Source organism: Ranitomeya variabilis, chromosome 2, assembly GCF_051348905.1.
Source record: "Ranitomeya variabilis isolate aRanVar5 chromosome 2, aRanVar5.hap1, whole genome shotgun sequence".
Classification (NCBI taxonomy): Eukaryota; Metazoa; Chordata; class Amphibia; order Anura; family Dendrobatidae; genus Ranitomeya; species Ranitomeya variabilis.
The window spans coordinates 733971885-733991786 of NC_135233.1; the positions used below are offsets into that span (position 1 = coordinate 733971885).

Consider the following 19902-nt stretch of genomic DNA (forward strand, 5'->3'; position numbering starts at 1 on the left):
AGATAGAAAAAAATCTTTCCAGGCCCCTGCGGGAAGTTGGATAGATCCTTGGATCAGCATTCTACTGGGCCATTTTAGCAGTTTCTAACATGTAATTTGAGAACAGGATAGTGTAGGGACAGAAACTGATTCCATCAATGTGTCACTTACAGTTGTGCTCAAAAGTTTACATACCCTGGCAGAATTTTTGCTTTCTTGGCCTTTTTCAGAGACTATGATTGATAACACCAAATTTAAACTTACACTTCCTGACAGAAGTTATGTCCCTTATCCATGTTATGTAAATAAAAGCTTATAACCTGATGTTAAATTCATCCATTGGTTGTATACATTATTCTTTTGAAATCTGAAACCCTCCGAAATGTGGTTTAGGTTAAGAAAATAAATTGTCATCAATGCAGAAATACTGATCAGTTAATGGACACAGAATGGTCAGATTTTGGCAAGACAAAAGTTTTGTCGCCTGGTCATATAATGCACCCAATCCTAGTTTACATCCTCAACTGTGCTCAGTAAATGATCGGTTAATTAGTGTGTGTGTATAAAAAGAAACCCAGCACCCCAGACCTTCACTTGAACTGCAACTTGAGCTCTGACAACATTCCAAAAATCCACCCTGCAACCAAAGCCTGGATTATCAAGAGGCTGAAGACCAGATCCACTGCAGAGGTGGATGGCACCTTTAATGTGTCTCAGCATCAAGTACAAAGAATTATAAAAAGATTTGAAGAGACTGGAGATGTGTTTGACAAGCCCAGGTCCAGCAGACCCTGCAAGACAACTGCTCAAGAGGAACGTTTGTTGGTTAGAAAATCCAAAGCAAGCCCCTCTTCCACTGCAGCAGAGCTCCAACAGACCTGGTCACCTCAAGTCCCTGTGTCAACTAGAACAGTTTGTAGGACTCTGTCTCGAAATGGCCTCCATGGTCGAATCAGTGCCCAGAAGCCAGCACTAAATAAAAGGCAAATAAAAAAACGTGTGGCATTTGCAAAGTTCCATAGCCTGCTAAACAAATGGACGCTGGAAAAGTGGATTTCTCTGATGAATCTTCAGTAGAATTACACCACAGCCGCCGCAAATACTGCAGGAGACCTACTGGAGCCTGTATGGATTCAAAATACATCCAAAAAAACAGTTAAATTTGGTGGTGGAAAGATCATAGTCTGGGGTTACAGTCAGTATGGGGGTGTGCCAAACCTTTGCAAAGTGGAAGGCAATATCAATAGCCTAAAATATCAAGAAGTATTAGCTACCTCTTATATTCCAAATCATAAAAGGGGTCAAATTCTGCAGCAGGATGGTCTCAAACATGCATCTCTAAAACAAAGTTCCTCCAGGCAAAAAAGATCAAGGTGCTCAAGGACTGTCCAGCCAAGTCACCAGACATAAATATCATTGAGCATGTTTGGGGTAGGATGAAAGAGGAAGCTTGGAAGAGAAAACCAAAGAATCTATATGAACTCTGGGAGGCATGTAAGACTGCATTCTTTGCTATTCCTGATGACTTCATTAATAAATTGTATGAATCATTGTTGAACCGCATGGATGCCGTCCTTCAAGCTCATGGAAGTCACACAAAATATTAAATATGACTCTAATAGCACCACAACTTCATTCACCAATGTTATGCAACATACACTCACCGGCCACTTTATTAGGTACACCATGCTAGTAACGGGTTGGACCCCCTTTTGCCTTCAGAACTGCCTCAATTCTTCGTGGCATAGATTCAACAAGGTGCTGGAAGCATTCCTCAGAGATTTTGGTCCATATTAACATGATGGCATCACACAGTTGCCGCAGATTTGTCGGCTGCACATCCCAAAGATGCTCCATACAAGGCAGGATGGATCCATGCTTTCATGTTGTTTACGCCAAATTCTGACCCTACCATCCGAATGTCGCAGCAGAAATCGAGACTCATCAGACCAAGCAACGTTTTTCCAATCTTCTACTGTCCAATTTCGATGAGCTTGTACAAATTGTAGCCTCAGTTTCCTGTTCTTAGCTGAAAGGAGTGGTACCCGGTGTGGTCTTCTGCTGCTGTAGCCCATCTGCCTCAAAGTTCGACGCACTGTGCGTTCAGAGATGCTCTTAGGCCTACCTTGGTTGTAACGGGTGGCGATTTGAGTCACTGTTGCCTTTCTATCAGCTCGAACCAGTCTGCCCATTCTCCTCTGACCTCTGGCATCAACAAGGCATTTCCGCCCACAGAACTGCCGCTCACTGGATTTTTTTTCTTTTTCGGATCATTCTCTGTAAACCCTAGAGATGGTTGTGCGTGAAAATCCCAGTAGATCAGCAGTTTCTGAAATACTCAGACCAGCCCTTCTGGCACCAACAACCATGCCACGTTCAAAGGCACTCAAATCACCTTTCTTCCCCATACTGATGCTCGGTTTGAACTGCAGGAGATTGTCTTGACCATGTCTACATGCCTAAATGCACTGAGTTGCCGCCATGTGATTGGCTGATTAGAAATTAAGTGTTAACAAGAAGTTGGACAGGTGTACCTAATAAAGTGGCCAGTGAGTGTACATTTCTATTTTAAGTTAATTATTTGCTTGAATGTCACATTACTTTCTGTGGGCGACAAAACTTTTGTCTTGCCAAAATCTGACCATTCTGTGTCCATTAACTGATCAATATTTCTGCATTGATGCCAATTTATTTTCTTAACCTAAACCACATTTCGGAGGGTTTCAGCTTTCAAAAGAATAATTTATACAACCAATGGATGAATTTAACGTCAGGTTATAAGCTTTTATTTACATAACGTGGATAAGCGACATAACTTCTGTCAGGGAGTGTATATTTAAACTGATCGCCCAAGACTCCTGTTCTGACAAGGGCAGTCCACAACAGAAGTGGAGGGACCCACTGATGTATTTAGCACTTAGCACCTCAGTATCTAATAATGAATACAAGTTAGTCCCCTGGTGATTTTTCTTGGATGAATAGCAGTGGAACTTGTATTTAAGGGACAGTACAGGGCCTTTCAGCCTACTGGTAGTTGTGGACTGCCCTTGTCAGGGGAGGAGTCTTGGGGGATTAGTTTAAATCTAGCCCCTTAGGGACTGATAGGGGTATCTATCATCCCATTTCTTTTCTGGAGGATCATCCAGGAGGACGCGCTATTTGGGCAAGCGGACTAAAGCAATTGGTGAGACAGCTCCAATTTATTATCCTTCCTTGACTTAAGCCTCATCTGATATTTTATTACGTATAGATGTAATGCATTTTTTCTGTTTGGGCAATGTTAATTTTCTTACAAGATAGAGTATACATGTTTAGCCGATATATAACTATATGATAGACATCTATTGTCCCATGCTCTCATGCGAAGTCATTCTGCCTATTGGGTAACCCAGTTACTGAGGACAGAATCTTCTTCCAACGGGTTTCGCCCCAGTATCATTGTTTTTGCGGGCGGTGACCTTTCCTCTCTGATTACATAATGGGATAGTTCACTTTTTTATTTATAGGAGTGAACATGAATATTCGGTCACAATACAGCAATATTTTCTCTCTGATGGTCTCCTTCAGCTCCGCTTATTTTTAGAGGTGGCACCTCACATAATTTTATTTATCTTTGAAATGCCGGTATGGACTACGACCAAGTATGACTCAGGCATCACCTTTTCTTGGCTTGCAAGGCCCAATAGAAAGTTTGCTCTGTTCAGTAAGGTTGGGTTTGGCTCAGTGAGGTATTTAGTCACACTGGGCAATATTTTCTTTTTAAGAACGTTGGAAGGCCTCAAAACAATAATTCTGTAGCACAAAATTCACTTCCAAAATGATCCAGTTTTAATGCCAAAAACACATGGATACTTAGAAACATGGTCAACTTTTCCAGCTGATGAATATACATTTCTCAAACATTTACTTATGAGTGTTTTAGTAGTTCACCACAAAACATCTGAGCTACACTAGAGACAATTGCTCCACAATCAATAAATTACTATACACTTTGAGGCTAGGGCAAAAGACACACTTTCTGAAGGTCAGGCTAAGATGGTTCACATATTCACAATGAGTCTACACCGGACCTGGCAAGGGCTCCAGATATGAATGATGGCTGTGGATTTTGTCCAAGAGCTGTGAAGCCACAGGTTTAAATTCGACTTCCCAGCATTCTCTCTGGTAGTCCATTAGGTCTACATTCCATCGGTGATCAAGTGCGATCTGTTCATCTTTAACAAAAAAAAAAATCTCTTTATAAAAAGTGAAGATACGATTATTATAAATAATTGCACCCATGGGGGACAAAGAGATATAAACAAAAGAAAATGCCCCTGAAACACAATAAAGCTGGGAACAGGAAAAACAATGACTTCTCAGGTAGAAAATATGAGGCAATAAACTTGTTTCAAAGTCACTAATAAATATTGGAATTATTTTTTTTATGCTTAAAAAACTTAACGTGCACTCCCTCACCCACAGTCTTACCAAGGAAAGAGGACAACAGGTCCAAAAGTTTATTGGTCTCTTCCAATCCAAGGATCAGTCCTGCATCATCCATGAAATTCCAGAAAGCTTTGCACACTAACCCAGCCAGCTGCCAGTCGGAGCACCCAAAGTCACGCAGGCACTCAACCAACCTGGTTATAATAAGTGTTCTGATTATTTTCTTTTTTTTTCTCCATAAAAATAAATGCTCATATTCGCTGTTTCTGAATATCCTCAAGAGTTGTATAGTGGGGCAGTCGGCATGCTCAACCATTACTTCATACAATTGTTACTAATGTGCAATTGAGGAAGAAATGGGGACTTGGGACAACTGGATTAGATGGATAGGTACAAAGTGTTTTAAGAAACCTCTTAAATGAAAAAAAAAAAAAAGAAAGAAATCCTTATCCAAATAATTTAATAAAACAGACATTGTAGATAAGATTAAATGGGTTGTTCCATTTTGTGGACAATGTTGTTGACATGTAATTGGGGCTACAAATCATTTTTACAATTGGGCTTCATTGAACATATTGCATCATGTGCCTTTAATAGCCTTTGTGTTGCACTGACTATTGATGGCTGGCTGCAGAATTAAAGAGGAACCTTCACCATATTTCTCATGTTCAACTAGAAACAGGATGTAATAATATCTGTAGCTTTTTTTTTAATTATTTCATCTCTCCATTGTAGAGATATTAGCAATCACAGTATTTAGGACCTAATTGGTTTTCACTAGGGTTAGGTACTTCTTCACCCTGTAGGAGTTTCCCAATAATAAGCAGGCAGCAACACAGAAGAAGAACATGTTCACATCATAACTTACAGCACATATCTCAGTGTGTGTGATGTAAGGATACAGCTTTGATCTCCTGGTCTAACCTCCTGCATGATTAGAAAGTGCACTTGAGGGGAGCGTGGCCTGGGCATTTTGCAGTGAAGACGTGCTTCGCCTCGGTTCCTGCTCCTAGGCTGCTATTTATATCCATATCGATTATAAAGCTAATCTCCAAGACATAAACAAGCTACTATCAGCTGCAGTCTACCCGTGTGAGACCCCTGGACATTGCCCTGCCGGACCCCTGAAGCAGGAACAGAGGATTCTGGGTGCTGTAACTCAGTGCCATTAACTGCATCTGGTTTGGTGGGAATCAACGAGACTGCTGGTGGCCGGCTGCCCCAAATGCTGCAGGAGTGCCTGGCTGTCTGAGGAATCTGTCAGGGAAAACAGCGGGGAGGATGGGAGAGATGAAGATCCCCCGGTTATAAGTGCCTGTGGTGCAGCGGTGTTGGCGCACCGGGCTCCCAATCTTTCCCTCCCCTCTCCCGCTGAAGTGGCCGGCAGTGCTGCTTACCGCCCATTCTGTGTCCTCGGCGCCTGATCCCACAGTGCGGTGGGTCCCGGTGGAGGGTGCAGGACAGACTTGGGGACCTCTGATGCCTTTCCACGTGGAGTGACGGCGGGAGCCATCAACCTGGAAGTGGGATCTCCCAGCGGCCATCTTGGGCAGTGAGAAGCTGGCTGAGGCAGAGGGGGAGGCTGCCTGGTACCGTTCCTGCGCTCCACGATCAGAGACTGAATTAAAGAGGTAGGAGTGAAAAGTCTAGTGAGGGGGTCCCCTGGATAACTCTCTCCCCTCCTGTTTTTTTGCAGGCCAGGGAGACTGAAGCTCCATATCTTCTTCCCATCTGTCTTGCCAAAGATCACCTAAAATAATCCCCAAAACCTTGAAGTCTATGGGGTTGGCTCTGCTAATCACTATAGTCTTTTCAGACTACTACTACTATGGAAAATACATAATCTGTAAAGTCACAATCATTCAGTTTGTCTGCTTATCATTCTATCTCCAAATACACAGCCTGCTACTGATGTGAAGTTTTTATCTGTTTTTTCCGGAGGTCAACGCTACGCAGTGATTATTGCTTTTTTATAACGGCGCCTGCCTACACGTGACTGGATAAATAACAGATAAAGCCCCGTTCCATTGGGGCTCGCCTTCCGTATCGCAGATTACCTCGGCCCTACCTGGGATGTATCTGTGCCGGTTCGTTGCTTGGCCCTAATCTATTGCTCATATTTAACAAACAATTTGGGTCTAATCCTACCTGGCTCTCTCTGATGTCTAAACCTATTATATAGACTATGTAAGTTGCTTCAGACAACTCTTGGCTGTAGTATCCCCCTCTCTACACTGTGCTCAAAATTATTAGCAAATTTGATTTAAGTGTCATAGAGATTTAATTGTTTTGTTTTTCAAATAAACTCGTGGATGGTAATGTGTCTCAGGGCTCAATGGATCACTGAAATCAATCTTAAACACATGTGATAATTAGTTTTCCAGGTGATTCTAATTAAAGGAACACTACTTAAAAATGATGTTCCACATTATTAAGCAGGTTACAGTTTTAAGTAACATGGGAAAGAAAAAGGATCTCTCTGCTGCTGAAAAGCATCAAATAATGCAATGCCTTGGTCAAGGGATGAAAACATTAGATATTTCCCAAAAACTTAAGCGTGATCATCGTACTGTTAATAGATTTGTGGCTGAATCTGAGCACAGACGTGTTCGTGCTGATAAAGGCATAATGAGGAAGGTTTCTGCCAGGCAAATTCATTGGATTAAGAGAGCAGCTGCTAAAAAGCCATTACAAACCAGCAAACAGATATTTGAAGCTGCTGGTGCCTCTGGAGTCCCTCGAACCTCAAGGTGTAGGATCCTTCAAAGGCTTACTTTGGTTCATAAACCTACTATTCGGCCACCCCTAAACAGTGTTCACAAGCAGAAACGGTTGCAGTGGACCCAGACATACATGAAGACATTTTCAAACAGTCTTGTTTACTGATGAGTGTCGAGCAGCCCTGGATGGTCCAGATGGATGGAGTAGTTAATGGTTGGTGGATGGCCACCATGTCCCAACAAGGCTGCGAGGTGGAGTCATGTTTTGGGCCGGAATCATGGAGAAACAGCTGGTAGGGCCCTTTAAGGTTCCTGAAGGTGTGAAAATGACCTCTGCAAAGCATATGGAGTTTCTGACTGACAACTTTCTTCCATGGTATAAAAAGCAGAAATGTGCCTTCAGGAGCAAAATCATCTTCATGCATGACAATGCACCATCTCATGCTGCAAAGAATACCTCTGAGTCATTGGCTGGTATGGGCATAAAAGGAGATCAACTCATGGTGTGGCCACCATCTTCCCCTCACCTCAACCCTATAGAGAACCTTTAGACTATCATCAAGCAAAAGATCTATGAGGGTGGGAGGCAGTTCACATCAAAACAGTAGCTCTGGGAGGTTATTCTGACTTCATGCAAAGAAATACAAGCAGAAACTCTCCATAAACTCACAAGTTCAATGGATGCAAGAATTGTGAAGGTGATATCAAAGAAGGGTTCCTATGTTAACATGTAACTTGGCCTGTTAGGATGTTTTGGAGTTAAATAGCTTTTTTGTTCAGTGAATGTGACCTCCTAATGCTGCAAATTCAGCAAACGAGCATTTTCAGTTCTTTAAAACATATCAAATGTTTAGAAATTCTACTGTGCCTAATAATTTGGAATAGCGCATTTTGAGTTTTTACTCATTTTGGAGATTATACTGTTATCATTGGTATGTTTCTTCAATAAAATTCGATGTATACTTTAACGGGTGATGACTTTTATTAGACTGACTGCCATTTGCACCAACCATTTAGGAAAATACGAGAAAAATGACATTTGCATAATAATTTGGAACATGGTTTACATGCATACCTTGGGACCGCATACTCCTCTCCATCCCCCATGGAAACATTTGTGAACCCTGGTAGCTCTAAATCTGTTAAAACCAGAGCTCAGGTTGCCAAATCTCCTTCTAAAACACTGGTCCCTAAGGCCGGTTTCACACTAGCGTTTGTGTACGCAGCATAGGGCTGCGTACTTCTTACCTTCAGATCCACATACATCCGCATCCGTCCTGCGTACCTATCTTTAACATGTTGCGTTCGGCGGGCATATTAAAACGCCGCACGGGGACGCATCCGCATACAATGTATGACCACACATGTCCCTGTGTACACAATGTTAAAGATAGGTACGCAGGACGGATGCGGATGTATGCGGATCTGAAGGTAAGCAGTACGCAGCCCTATGCTGCGTACACAAATGCTGGTGTGAAACCGGCCTAATACTGCCATGTCTGAGGAATCTCTGCAAGCCATTGCCGCTTCGATTACAACGAAACTCATGCCGATGACTGACACCAGACTTCAGTCTTTCCAATCCTCGCTGGAAACAATCACATCCCAGTTGACTGAACACACCAGTAAAATCTCAATGGCAGAGCAGCGGATTTCAGATTTGGAGGATACTATACAATACTACGCTGCTCAAGTAAAGGACAGAGACCATGCATTAGAGCAGCTTCAGGAAAAATTCGATGACTTGGAGAATCAGAGTTGTCGAAACAATCTCCGGATCATTGGCGTCCCTGAGTCAGTGACAGATCTTCATCACTTTACTTCCTCTTGGCTCCTGCGAGGAACTCAATTTGCCTTACCTGCCTGGCTCCATGGTGGTGGAACGAACCTACAGGACTGGACCTGACCGTTCCAATCCAAAAGCCCGCCCACGCCCTGTTATTTTTAAGTTGTTCAATTACCAGAAAAAAATGCAACTGCTCCGGGCATTTAGAGCTGCCTTATTGTTGAAGTATGAGGGTCACTCCCTTCTCATCTTTCAGGACTTCTCCGCCTTGGTAGCGGCCAAGCGCTGTGCTTTTTCATCAGTTCATAAAGTTACATGACAGGGGTACACTTTTTGCCCTTCTATACCCTGCACGTCTTCGGGTAATGCTTCACAAAAAGCCGGTGTTCTTTGATGATCCTGATACAGCCTTGGGGGAGATGGAGCGTTCCTTCCGGGCTCCTTCTCCAGTTACTTGACTTTGATTTCTGGTCATAAGTTCTATTACCTTTGAATTTTGAAACCTGGGTGGTGATGTGATTTTATTGTACAATTATCAACTAGGGCGTTTCTTTTTTTTTTCTTCATAGCTTGCACAATGTTTGCTCTTATTTTGTAAAATTCCTTTCCAGGGGTTGCTTTTAGTCGGGTTAATCTAACTTGATGTTCAGTATTTTGATTTGTATGTTGTTTTTCAGTTTGTTTCCGGATTGGGGGTACGGGAGGGGGGGTTCACTTCTTTAGGCAAGCTCTGTACTCAGTCTTTTTGGTTATTTTGTGACTTGAGGTCTGCTTGCTGGGACAGACCTTTGCCCATATGTCCTTTTTTACTACTTCTATTTTCTGGCCTCCGTGTGGGATAGGCTAATATGGCTGCATTTAATGATGTAGCTTCTCATATTAATATAAACTCTCCCAAACTTTTATCCTGGAATGTAGCTGGTCTGAATTCGCCGGTGAAGAGTAAGAAGATATTAGACCATATTAATCACCTACGCCCGCATATAATTTTTTTTACAAGAAACTCACTGGCTTTGCAGAGGTCACCCGGCGCTCCGTAATAGACATTATTTGGAGTGCTTAGAGGCTTCCTTTTCACGGAAGAAGCATGTGGTGGCCATTTTGTTTCATAAAGATCTCGAATACTCTATACAAGATGTAGTAAGAGATAAGGCAAGACGATATTTACTAGTTAGAATCCTTATTGAACAGCAGGAATACTGCCTCATTAATGTTTATGCGCCCAACACTGCCAATCCTTCATTTTTCGCTAGACTCGTGGAAGTTGTTCATGGCTGGCATCCCACTAATATATTATTGGGTGGAGATTTAAATACCCTTCATGACGTCTTCCTTGATAGATCTACACCTATGTCTGCATTTCATTCTCCTACTGGAGCGCTTTCTACCCTATTAGATAGGCTTGATCTAGTTGATGCTTGGAGATGCTGCCACCCTTCGGTGAGAGAGTATACATTTTACTCTAGAGTACATGATGTTCATACTCGCATTGATTACTGGTTATTCTCTGCCCCTCTTCTTTCCTTCTTGAAAACAGTTGATATACTCCCATCGGTTATCTTGGACCATTCTCCAGTTTTACTTACTTTGGAACTCCCCACTAGTAGAACTGTTCCTTTTCTTTGACGTTTTCCCTCATATCTTTATACTTCGGATGACTTCAAACGCTAAATAACTGGTTGGTGGGAGACTTTCATGGAGGATAACTTGGAACACTTGGACGATATTAACTTATTTTGGACCACTGCTAAGACGGTGTTTAGGGGATATATTATCTCCTTTGTGTCTCAAAACAAAAAAGAAATTGTCCTCCCTACGGCCTCTCTTAGACCGGCTTACTCAAGCATATAGGGATTTCAAGCTACATAATACTCCCTCTTTCAGAGAGGCTTATCTTCCGGCTAAACAAAGTTTAAACACCTTACTGCACGAACAGGGACACAATCAATTAGCTCTTCAACGTAACCAATATTTTCGGTGGGGTAATAAACCAGTCCGTCTTTTGGCGTCCTTGATGAAGCCATTCAAATAGAGTCTCTAAAATTACATTACCCGATGGCTCTATTACCCATGACCCAACTCAAATCTGTGTGGTTTTTAGAGATTTTTACGCAGATCTTTATGGCCCATCCCTAGACTCCTGGGAGAATGGATACAAATTTTTACATAAGGTTGATCCACCAAAACTTTCCGCTTCCCAAAAGGAACACTTTACATCAACCGATTTCTCGTGGAGAGGTGGGATCAGTCATCAAGTCTTTAAAGTTGCGTAAAGCACCCGGCCCGGATGGGTTTTCGGGGGAATTTTATAAAATGCTACAACCTTTACTCACTCCTCACCTAACTTCTCTTTTCAATCATATTATTGATTCGGGTTCTATGCCTGACTGATTCAACGAGGCCTGTTTATCTTTGTTGTTAAAACCAGGAAAGGACCCGCTTCTTCCTGCCTCGTATCGTCCGTTCTCCCTCCTAAACGTTGATTTTAAATTGCTTACCAAAATCATGGCTAATAGACTTCAGTCTTCTCTTCCTGAGATTCTTACCCCATCTCAAACGGGCTTTGCTCATGGTTGGTCTATCACTTATAATATCAGGACAGCATTGGCTGCCATTATACATAGTCACCAGGCCAAAGCCAAGCAACATATATTGGTCAGCCTTGATGCTGATAAAGCTTTTTATCGAGTTTTCTGGTCTCAACTCATTCGAACACTTAAGTACAGATTGTTTGGCTTTACTTTCTTTAACTTTGTATGGACAATTTATACCAATCCCCAATCTTCGTTATGGCTTAATGGCATTCAGTAAACTTCCTTTTCCATTTTCAGGGGTACGAGGCAGGGATGTCCCCTGTCAGCTTTGTTATTTAATACTGGCCTAGACCCTTTACTAAGATACCTGAAGATGATCTCTTCCTTTGGGGGTATTGAGATCAGCCACCATACGCTTAAAACATTGGCATTTGCTGATGATATCTTACTCATGATAGTCAATCCTAAGGAATCCATTCCTTTTATAATGGATGCCTTTAATGAGTTTGGAGCAGTTTCAGGATTTCGCATAAATTAAGATAAATCTCATGCTTTGGCGATCTTCAAAACTGCTCAGAAATGGTGGTCGTTCCCTTTGCCCTTTCAGTGGAAAAGAGATTCTTTGCGTTATCTTGGGGTATATTTACCCTCAAATCCTCATGATATTTATAAACTAAATGTTCGACCCCACATTTCTGCGGTTATACAGGAAATATAATCCTGGAAACCTCTTAAATTATTATTTGCGGGTAAGGCCCATCTGATTAAAATGCTATCTTTCCCTATAATACTTTTTCCCTTAAAGACGCTACCGGTTCTATCATCTAAAACTGATGACAGGCTTCTGACAAAAGTCTTCCGTCAGTTTATTTGGGGCTCTAGAATTAGTATTTATAAGTTGCAACAAATTAAATCCCTAGGTGGCCTTAATCTCCCTTATCTACACCTATATAGTATAGCGGCTGTTTTCCGCCACTCCCTGGACTGGATCTATGCCTTCACCCGCTTTACTACTACTCCAATAGATGAGGCGATGTGTAGACCTTTTAGTCTTCCTGCTATGCTTCATCTACGTCAAGCTGAGGTCCCAGTGGAAGTTAAGGATAACCCCCTACTGTGGTCAGTTATCTCGGGATGGCGTCAAGCTAGACGAATTAGTGGACTAGACCCCCATATCTCAATGTTTCTTCCCTTCCGAGGAAATCCCTCCTTTCTACAGGGCAGGCCACCTCCCATCTATCGTGTGCTTGAGAATAATGGTTGTCAATTGGTTAGGGACATGTTAACAGACAATCAGTGTCCTCTTACTTTGGAAGACACGGTCTTTAAATACCCAATCCTGATGTGAGATAATTTTACTAATACCCAAATCAGACACTATGTAGGCTCGGTACTGCGGGATATACCGGATGGCGTTAGAATACACCCTTTAAATTTAATCTCCATTAAAGCCCACGCGGGGAATTATTCTTTGAGTCTTGTATACAAATAAATAAAACCTTCCATACAGTGGTCAGACTGTTCACCGGGCCCGGGGAGGTAGGTATTTTTGTACTCTCTGTTTATTGTTCAATAAAGATGGTTTAAAAAAAAAAAAAAGTGCAGTCGAGTTTAGCTGTATTATTATTTTTTCATTATATAGCACCATTGATTCCATGGTGCTGTACATAAGGGGTTACATACAAATTACAGATAGCATTTACAGTAAGCAAACTAACAATTATGAACTGATATAGAGGGGCTAGGACCCTGCCCTTGAGAGCTTACATTCTACAGGATGGTGGGGAAGGAGACAATAGGTTGAGGGTTGCAGAAGCTCCGATGTTGGTGAGGCGGTAGCTCCGGTTGTGGTGAGGAGGCAGCGGGGTCAGTGCAGGCTGTAAGCTTTCCTGAAGAAGTAGGTTTTCAGGTTCCATCTGAAGGATTCGAATGTGGTTGATAGTCGGACGTGTTGGGGCAAAGAATTCGAGAGGATGGGGGATATTCGGGAGAAGTCTTGGAGGCAGTTGCGTGAGGAGCGAATGAGTGTGGAGGAGAGAAGGAGGTCTTGGGAGGACCGGAGATTATGTGAGGGAAGATATTGGTAGATTAGTTCAGAGATATATGGAGGAGACAGGTTTATGGCTTTGTAGGTCAGTATTCGTAATTTGAACTGGATACGCTGAGGGAATGGGAGCCAGTGAAGAGATTTGCAGAGGGGGGAAGTGTTGTGAATTTGGATTCTGGGCTCCCCCGGTGGCCGCTTGTGGAATTGGACTTGTCATCCTCTTTCCTGTTTCACCTGGTTCCATCAGTAGTGGGTGTCGCTATTTAAGCTCATTTCTCTGGTGGTTTCTTGCCGGTCAACAATGTTATCTGATGCCTCTCAGTGCTTGTTCCTGCTTCTGACAACTACTAGATAAGTTGGACTTTTGTCCATGTTTCGTTTTGCCTATTTGTTCCAGTTCACAGCTGAAGTTTTGTTACTGTGTCTGGAAAGCTCTCGTTGATCAGGGATTGCTACTCTGGCGTTATGAGTTAATGCCAGAGTTTAAGGTAATCTCTGGATGGTGTTTTGTTAGTGTTTTTCTGCTGACCATGAAAGTATACTATCTGTCTTCTGCTATCTAGTAAGCGGACCTCAAATTTGCTAAGACTATTTTCCTGCTGCGTTTGTTGTTTCATCTGAACTCACCGTCATTATATGTGGGGGGCTACTGTCTTCTTTGGAATATTTCTCTAGAGGTGAGCCAGGTCTTATATTTCCCTCTGCTAGCTATTTAGGTCTTAGGCCAGAGCTGGGCATCTAGCAATAAATAGGAAATGCTACCTGGCTATTTCTAGTTGCGCGGCAGGCTTAGTTCATGGTCAGTATAGTTCCATCTTCCGAGAGCTTGTCCCTCTATAGGCTTGCTATGATCTCTGCCTGCAGAGATCATGACAGTTTGACCGGCCAATAAAGTGTTAAAGACCCAGGTTGAGAAAGGAGAGTTATAAGAAGTCTGCTGGAATTTTTTTTTTTTTTTTTTTTTTTTTTCCTCCAGTTTGCCTTGCTGCAGTCTTTTTTCTCTCTCTCCTCCTAATCTCTGTATGGCTCTGTGTGCACCTGACAATAATGGATCTTCAGAGTGTAACTGCGGGTTTGAATAATCTCATCACGAAAGTACAAAATTTACAAGATTTTGTGGTACATGCTCCAGTATCTGAGCCGAGAATTCCTTTGCCGGAGTTCTTCACAGGGAATAGAGCTAGCTTCCAGAATTTCCGAAATAATTGTAAGCTTTATTTGTCCCTGAAGTCTCGTTCAGCTGGAGACCCTGCTCAGCAGGTTAGGATTGTGATTTCCTTGCTCAGGGGTGACCCTCAAGATTGGGCCTTCTCATTGCCAGCAGGGGATCCTGCGTTGCGCGATGTGGATGCGTTTTTTCTGGCCTTGGGCTTGCTTTATGAGGAACCTCATTTGGAACTTCAGGCAGAAAAAACTTTGATGGCACTATCTCAGGGGCAAGACGAAGCTGAGGTTTACTGCCAAAAATTCCGTAAATGGTCTGTGCTTACTCAGTGGAATGAGTGCGCCTTGGCGGCAACTTTCAGAGAAGGTCTCTCTGATGCCGTTAAGGATGTTATGGTGGGGTTCCCTGTGCCTGCAGGTCTGAATGAGTCCATGACAATGGCTATTCAGATTGATAGGCGTCTGCGGGAGCGCAAACCGGTGCACCATCTGGCGGTGTCTATGGAAAAGACGCCAGAAAGTATGCAGTGTGATAGAATTCTGTCCAGGAGCGAGCGACAGAATTTTAGACGGAAGAATGGATTGTGCTTCTATTGTGGGGATTCTACTCATGTTATATCAGCATGCTCTAGGCGTACAAAGAAGCTTGATAAGTCTGTTTCCATTGGCACCATTCAGTCTAAGTTTATTTTGTCTGTAACCCTGATTTGCTCTTTGTCATCCATTGCCACGGACGCCTATGTTGACTCTGGCGCCGCTCTGAGTCTTATGGATTGGTCCTTTGCCAATCGTTGTGGTTTTGATTTAGAGCCTTTGGAGACTCTTATTCCTCTGAAGGGGATTGACTCCACCCCATTGGCTAATAATAAACCACAATACTGGACACAAGTAACCATGCGTATCAATCCGGATCACCAGGAGATTATTCGTTTCCTGGTGCTGTATAATTTACATGACGATTTGGTACTGGGATTGCCATGGTTGCAGTCTCACAATCCAGTCTTGGACTGGAGAGCAATGTCTGTGTTGAGCTGGGGATGTAAGGGTATTCATGGGGACTTACCTTTGGTTTCTATTTCGTCGTCCATTCCCTCTGAAGTCCCTGAGTTCCTCTCTGATTATCAAGACGTCTTTGACGAACCCAAGCTTGGGTCGTTACCTCCGCACCGTGAGTGCGATTGTGCCATAGATTTGATACCGGGTTGCAAATATCCAAAGGGTCGTTTGTTTAATCTGTCTGTGCCGGAACATGCTGCTATGCGGGAATATATAAAGGAGTCTTTGGAAGAGGGACATATTCGTCCATCTTCTTCTCCCTTGGGAGCTGGGTTTTTCTTTGTCTCAAAAAAGGACGGCTCTTTGAGACCATGTATTGATTATCGGCTTCTGAATAAGATCACTGTTAAGTACCAATACCCATTGCCATTGCTTACTGATTTGTTTGCTCGTATAGAGGGTGCTAAGTGGTTCTCTAAAATTGATCTTCGTGGGGCGTATAATTTGGTGCGGATCAGGCAGGGGGATGAGTGGAAGACCGCATTTAATACGCCCGAGGGCCACTTTGAGTATTTGGTCATGCCTTTTGGTCTTTCTAATGCCCCTTCAGTTTTCCAGTCTTTTATGCATGATATTTTCCGCGATTTTCTGGATAAATTTATGATAATATATCTGGATGATATTCTGATTTTTTCTGATGACTGGGACTCTCATGTCCAGCAGGTCAGGAGAGTTTTTCAGGTTCTGCGGTCTAATTCTTTATGTGTGAAGGGGTCTAAGTGCGTTTTTGGGGTCCAGAAAATTTCCTTTTTGGGGTATATTTTTTCTCCCTCTTCCATTGAGATGGATCCCGTCAAGGTGCAAGCTATTTGTGACTGGACTCAGCCCTCCTCTCTTAAGGGTCTTCAGAGATTTTTGGGCTTTGCCAACTTTTACCGCCGATTTATTGCTGGTTTTTCGGATGTCGTTAAACCACTGACTGATTTGACCAGACATGGCGCTGATGTTGCTAATTGGTCCCCTCATGCTGTAGAGGCCTTTCAGGAGCTTAAGCACCGTTTTGCCTCTGCCCCTGTGTTACGTCAGCCTGATGTGAATCTGCCTTTTCAGGTTGAGGTTGACGCTTCGGAGATCGGAGCTGGGGCAGTGTTGTCGCAGAAAGGTTCCGACTGCTCCGTCATTAGGCCTTGTGCCTTCTTTTCTCGCAAATTTTCGCCCGCAGAGCGGAATTATGATGTTGGGAATAGGGAGCTTTTGGCCATGAAGTGGGCGTTTGAGGAGTGGCGCCATTGGCTAGAGGGGGCTAAGCATCAGGTGGTGGTATTGACTGACCACAAAAATTTGATTTATCTTGAGACTGCCAGGCGCCTGAATCCTAGACAGGCGCGCTGGTCTTTATTTTTTTCTCGCTTTAATTTTGTGGTGTCATACCTACCGGGTTCTAAGAATGTTAAGGCAGATGCCCTTTCTAGGAGTTTTGACCCGGACTCTCCTGGTAATGCTGAACCCACAGGTATCCTTAGGGAGGGAGTAATTTTGTCGGCCGTTTCTCCTGATCTGCGGCGGTCCTTGCAAGAGTTTCAGGCGGATAGACCGGATCGTTGTCCGCCTGATAGACTGTTTGTTCCGGATGATTGGACCAGTAGAGTCATCTCTGAGGTACATTCTTCTGCATTGGCAGGTCATCCCGGAATTTTTGGTACCAGGGATTTGGTGGCAAGATCCTTCTGGTGGCCTTCCCTGTCACGAGATGTGCGAGTCTTTGTGCAGTCATGTGACATTTGTGCTCGGGCCAAGTCTTGTAGTTCTCGGGCTAGCGGACTGCTGTTGCCCTTGCCTATTCCTAAGAGGCCTTGGACACACATCTCGATGGATTTTATTTCAGATCTGCCTGTTTCCCAGAAGATGTCTGTCATCTGGGTGGTCTGTGACCGTTTCTCTAAAATGGTCCATTTGGTTCCTCTGCCCAAGTTGCCTTCTTCTTCTGAGTTGGTTCCTCTGTTTTTTCAGAATGTTGTCCGATTGCACGGTATTCCTGAGAATATTGTTTCTGACAGAGGTACCCAATTTGTGTCTAGATTTTGGCGGGCATTCTGTGCTAGGATGGGCATAGATTTGTCTTTTTCATCTGCTTTTCACCCTCAGACTAATGGCCAGACCGAGCGGACTAATCAGACCCTGGAGACATATCTGAGGTGTTTTGTCTCTGCTGACCAGGATGATTGGGTTGCTTTTTTGCCATTGGCAGAGTTCGCCCTCAATAATCGGGCCAGCTCTTCCACCTTGGTGTCCCCGTTTTTCTGTAATTCGGGGTTTCACCCTCGATTTTCCTCCGGTCAGGTGGAATCCTCGGATTGTCCTGGAGTGGATGCGGTGGTGGAGAGATTGCATCACATCTGGGGGCAGGTTATGGACAATTTGAAGTTGTCCCAGGAGAAGACTCAGCGTTTTGCCAACCGTCATCGTCGTGTTGGTTCTCGGCTTTGTGTTGGAGATTTGGTGTGGTTGTCTTCTCGTTTTGTCCCTATGAGGGTCTCTTCTCCTAAGTTTAAACCTCGGTTCATCGGCCCTTATAGAATATTGGAGATTCTTAATCCTGTTTCTTTCCGTTTGGACCTCCCTGCGTCCTTTTCCATTCATAACGTTTTTCATCGGTCGTTATTGCGCAGGTATGAGGTACCTGTTGTACCTTCAGTTGAGCCTCCTGCTCCGGTGTTGGTTGAGGGTGAGTTGGAGTACGTTGTGGAGAAAATTTTGGACTCTCGTGTTTCCAGACGGAGACTCCAGTATCTGGTCAACTGGAAGGGTTACGGCCAGGAGGATAATTCTTGGGTCAATGCATCTGATGTTCATGCTTCTGATCTTGTTCGTGCCTTCCATAGGGCTCATCCTGGTCGCCCTGGTGGATCTGGTGAGGGTTCGGTGCCCCCTCCTTGAGGGGGGGGTACTGTTGTGAATTTGGATTCTGGGCTCCCCCGGTGGCCGCTTGTGGAATTGGACTTGTCATCCTCTTTCCTGTTTCACCTGGTTCCATCAGTAGTGGGTGTCGCTATTTAAGCTCATTTCTCTGGTGGTTTCTTGCCGGTCAACAATGTTATCTGATGCCTCTCAGTGCTTGTTCCTGCTTCTGACAACTACTAGATAAGTTGGACTTTTGTCCATGTTTCGTTTTGCCTATTTGTTCCAGTTCACAGCTGAAGTTTTGTTACTGTGTCTGGAAAGCTCTCGTTGATCAGGGATTGCTACTCTGGCGTTATGAGTTAATGCCAGAGTTTAAGGTAATCTCTGGATGGTGTTTTGTTAGTGTTTTTCTGCTGACCATGAAAGTATACTATCTGTCTTCTGCTATCTAGTAAGCGGACCTCAAATTTGCTAAGACTATTTTCCTGCTGCGTTTGTTGTTTCATCTGAACTCACCGTCATTATATGTGGGGGGCTACTGTCTTCTTTGGAATATTTCTCTAGAGGTGAGCCAGGTCTTATATTTCCCTCTGCTAGCTATTTAGGTCTTAGGCCAGAGCTGGGCATCTAGCAATAAATAGGAAATGCTACCTGGCTATTTCTAGTTGCGCGGCAGGCTTAGTTCATGGTCAGTATAGTTCCATCTTCCGAGAGCTTGTCCCTCTATAGGCTTGCTATGATCTCTGCCTGCAGAGATCATGACAGGGAAGAGCAAGAGTAGCGAGGAGAGAGATTAATCAGTCGGGAAGCAGAGTTAAGGATGGACTGGAGAGGTGCAAGGGTGTTAGCAGGGAGGTCACAAAAAAGGATGTTGCAGCAGTCGAGGCGGGAGATGATGAGGGCATGCACAAGCTTTTTAGTAGACGGTTGAGGAAAGGACGGATTCTGGAGATATTTTTGAGCTGGAGGAAACAGGAGGTGGAAAGAGCTTGGATGTGTGGTTTGAAGGACAGGGCAGAGTCAAGGGTTACTCCGAGGCAACAGACGTCCGGTACAGGAGAAAGCGTGATGTTGTTAATTGCGATAGATAGGTCAGGTAAGGAAGATCTATGAAGTGGACTAAAGATGATGAGTTCAGATTTGTCCACATTGAGTTTGAGGAAGGAGAAGAAGGAGGATATGGCTGATAGACGCTCCGGGATTCTGGACAGCAGAGAGTTGACATCTGTGCCAGAGAGGTAGATCTGAGTGTCATCAACATAAAGGTGGTACTGGAATCTATGGGACTTTATGAGTTGTCCCAGGCCAAGTGTATAGATTGAGAAGAGAAAGGGTCTTAGAACAGAG

At 43.6% G+C, this 19902-nt stretch overlaps 1 protein-coding gene across 4 annotated transcripts in view; it reads right to left on the minus strand.

The window, feature by feature from the left end:
• Nucleotides 1–3683: 3683 nt before the first annotated feature.
• ARMC2 (armadillo repeat containing 2) overlaps nucleotides 3684–19902 on the minus strand; it is a 193542-nt gene continuing 177323 nt past the window's right edge. For all 4 annotated transcript variants that reach the window (XM_077289590.1, XM_077289591.1, XM_077289589.1 and 1 more), the window contains exons 17-18: nucleotides 4450–4601; nucleotides 3684–4193 (exon numbers count right to left, since the gene is read on the minus strand). In XM_077289590.1, the coding sequence (XP_077145705.1) occupies nucleotides 4039–4193; nucleotides 4450–4601 (307 nt within the window). In that variant the 3' untranslated portion in view covers nucleotides 3684–4038. The remainder of the gene's footprint in view (nucleotides 4194–4449; nucleotides 4602–19902) is intronic.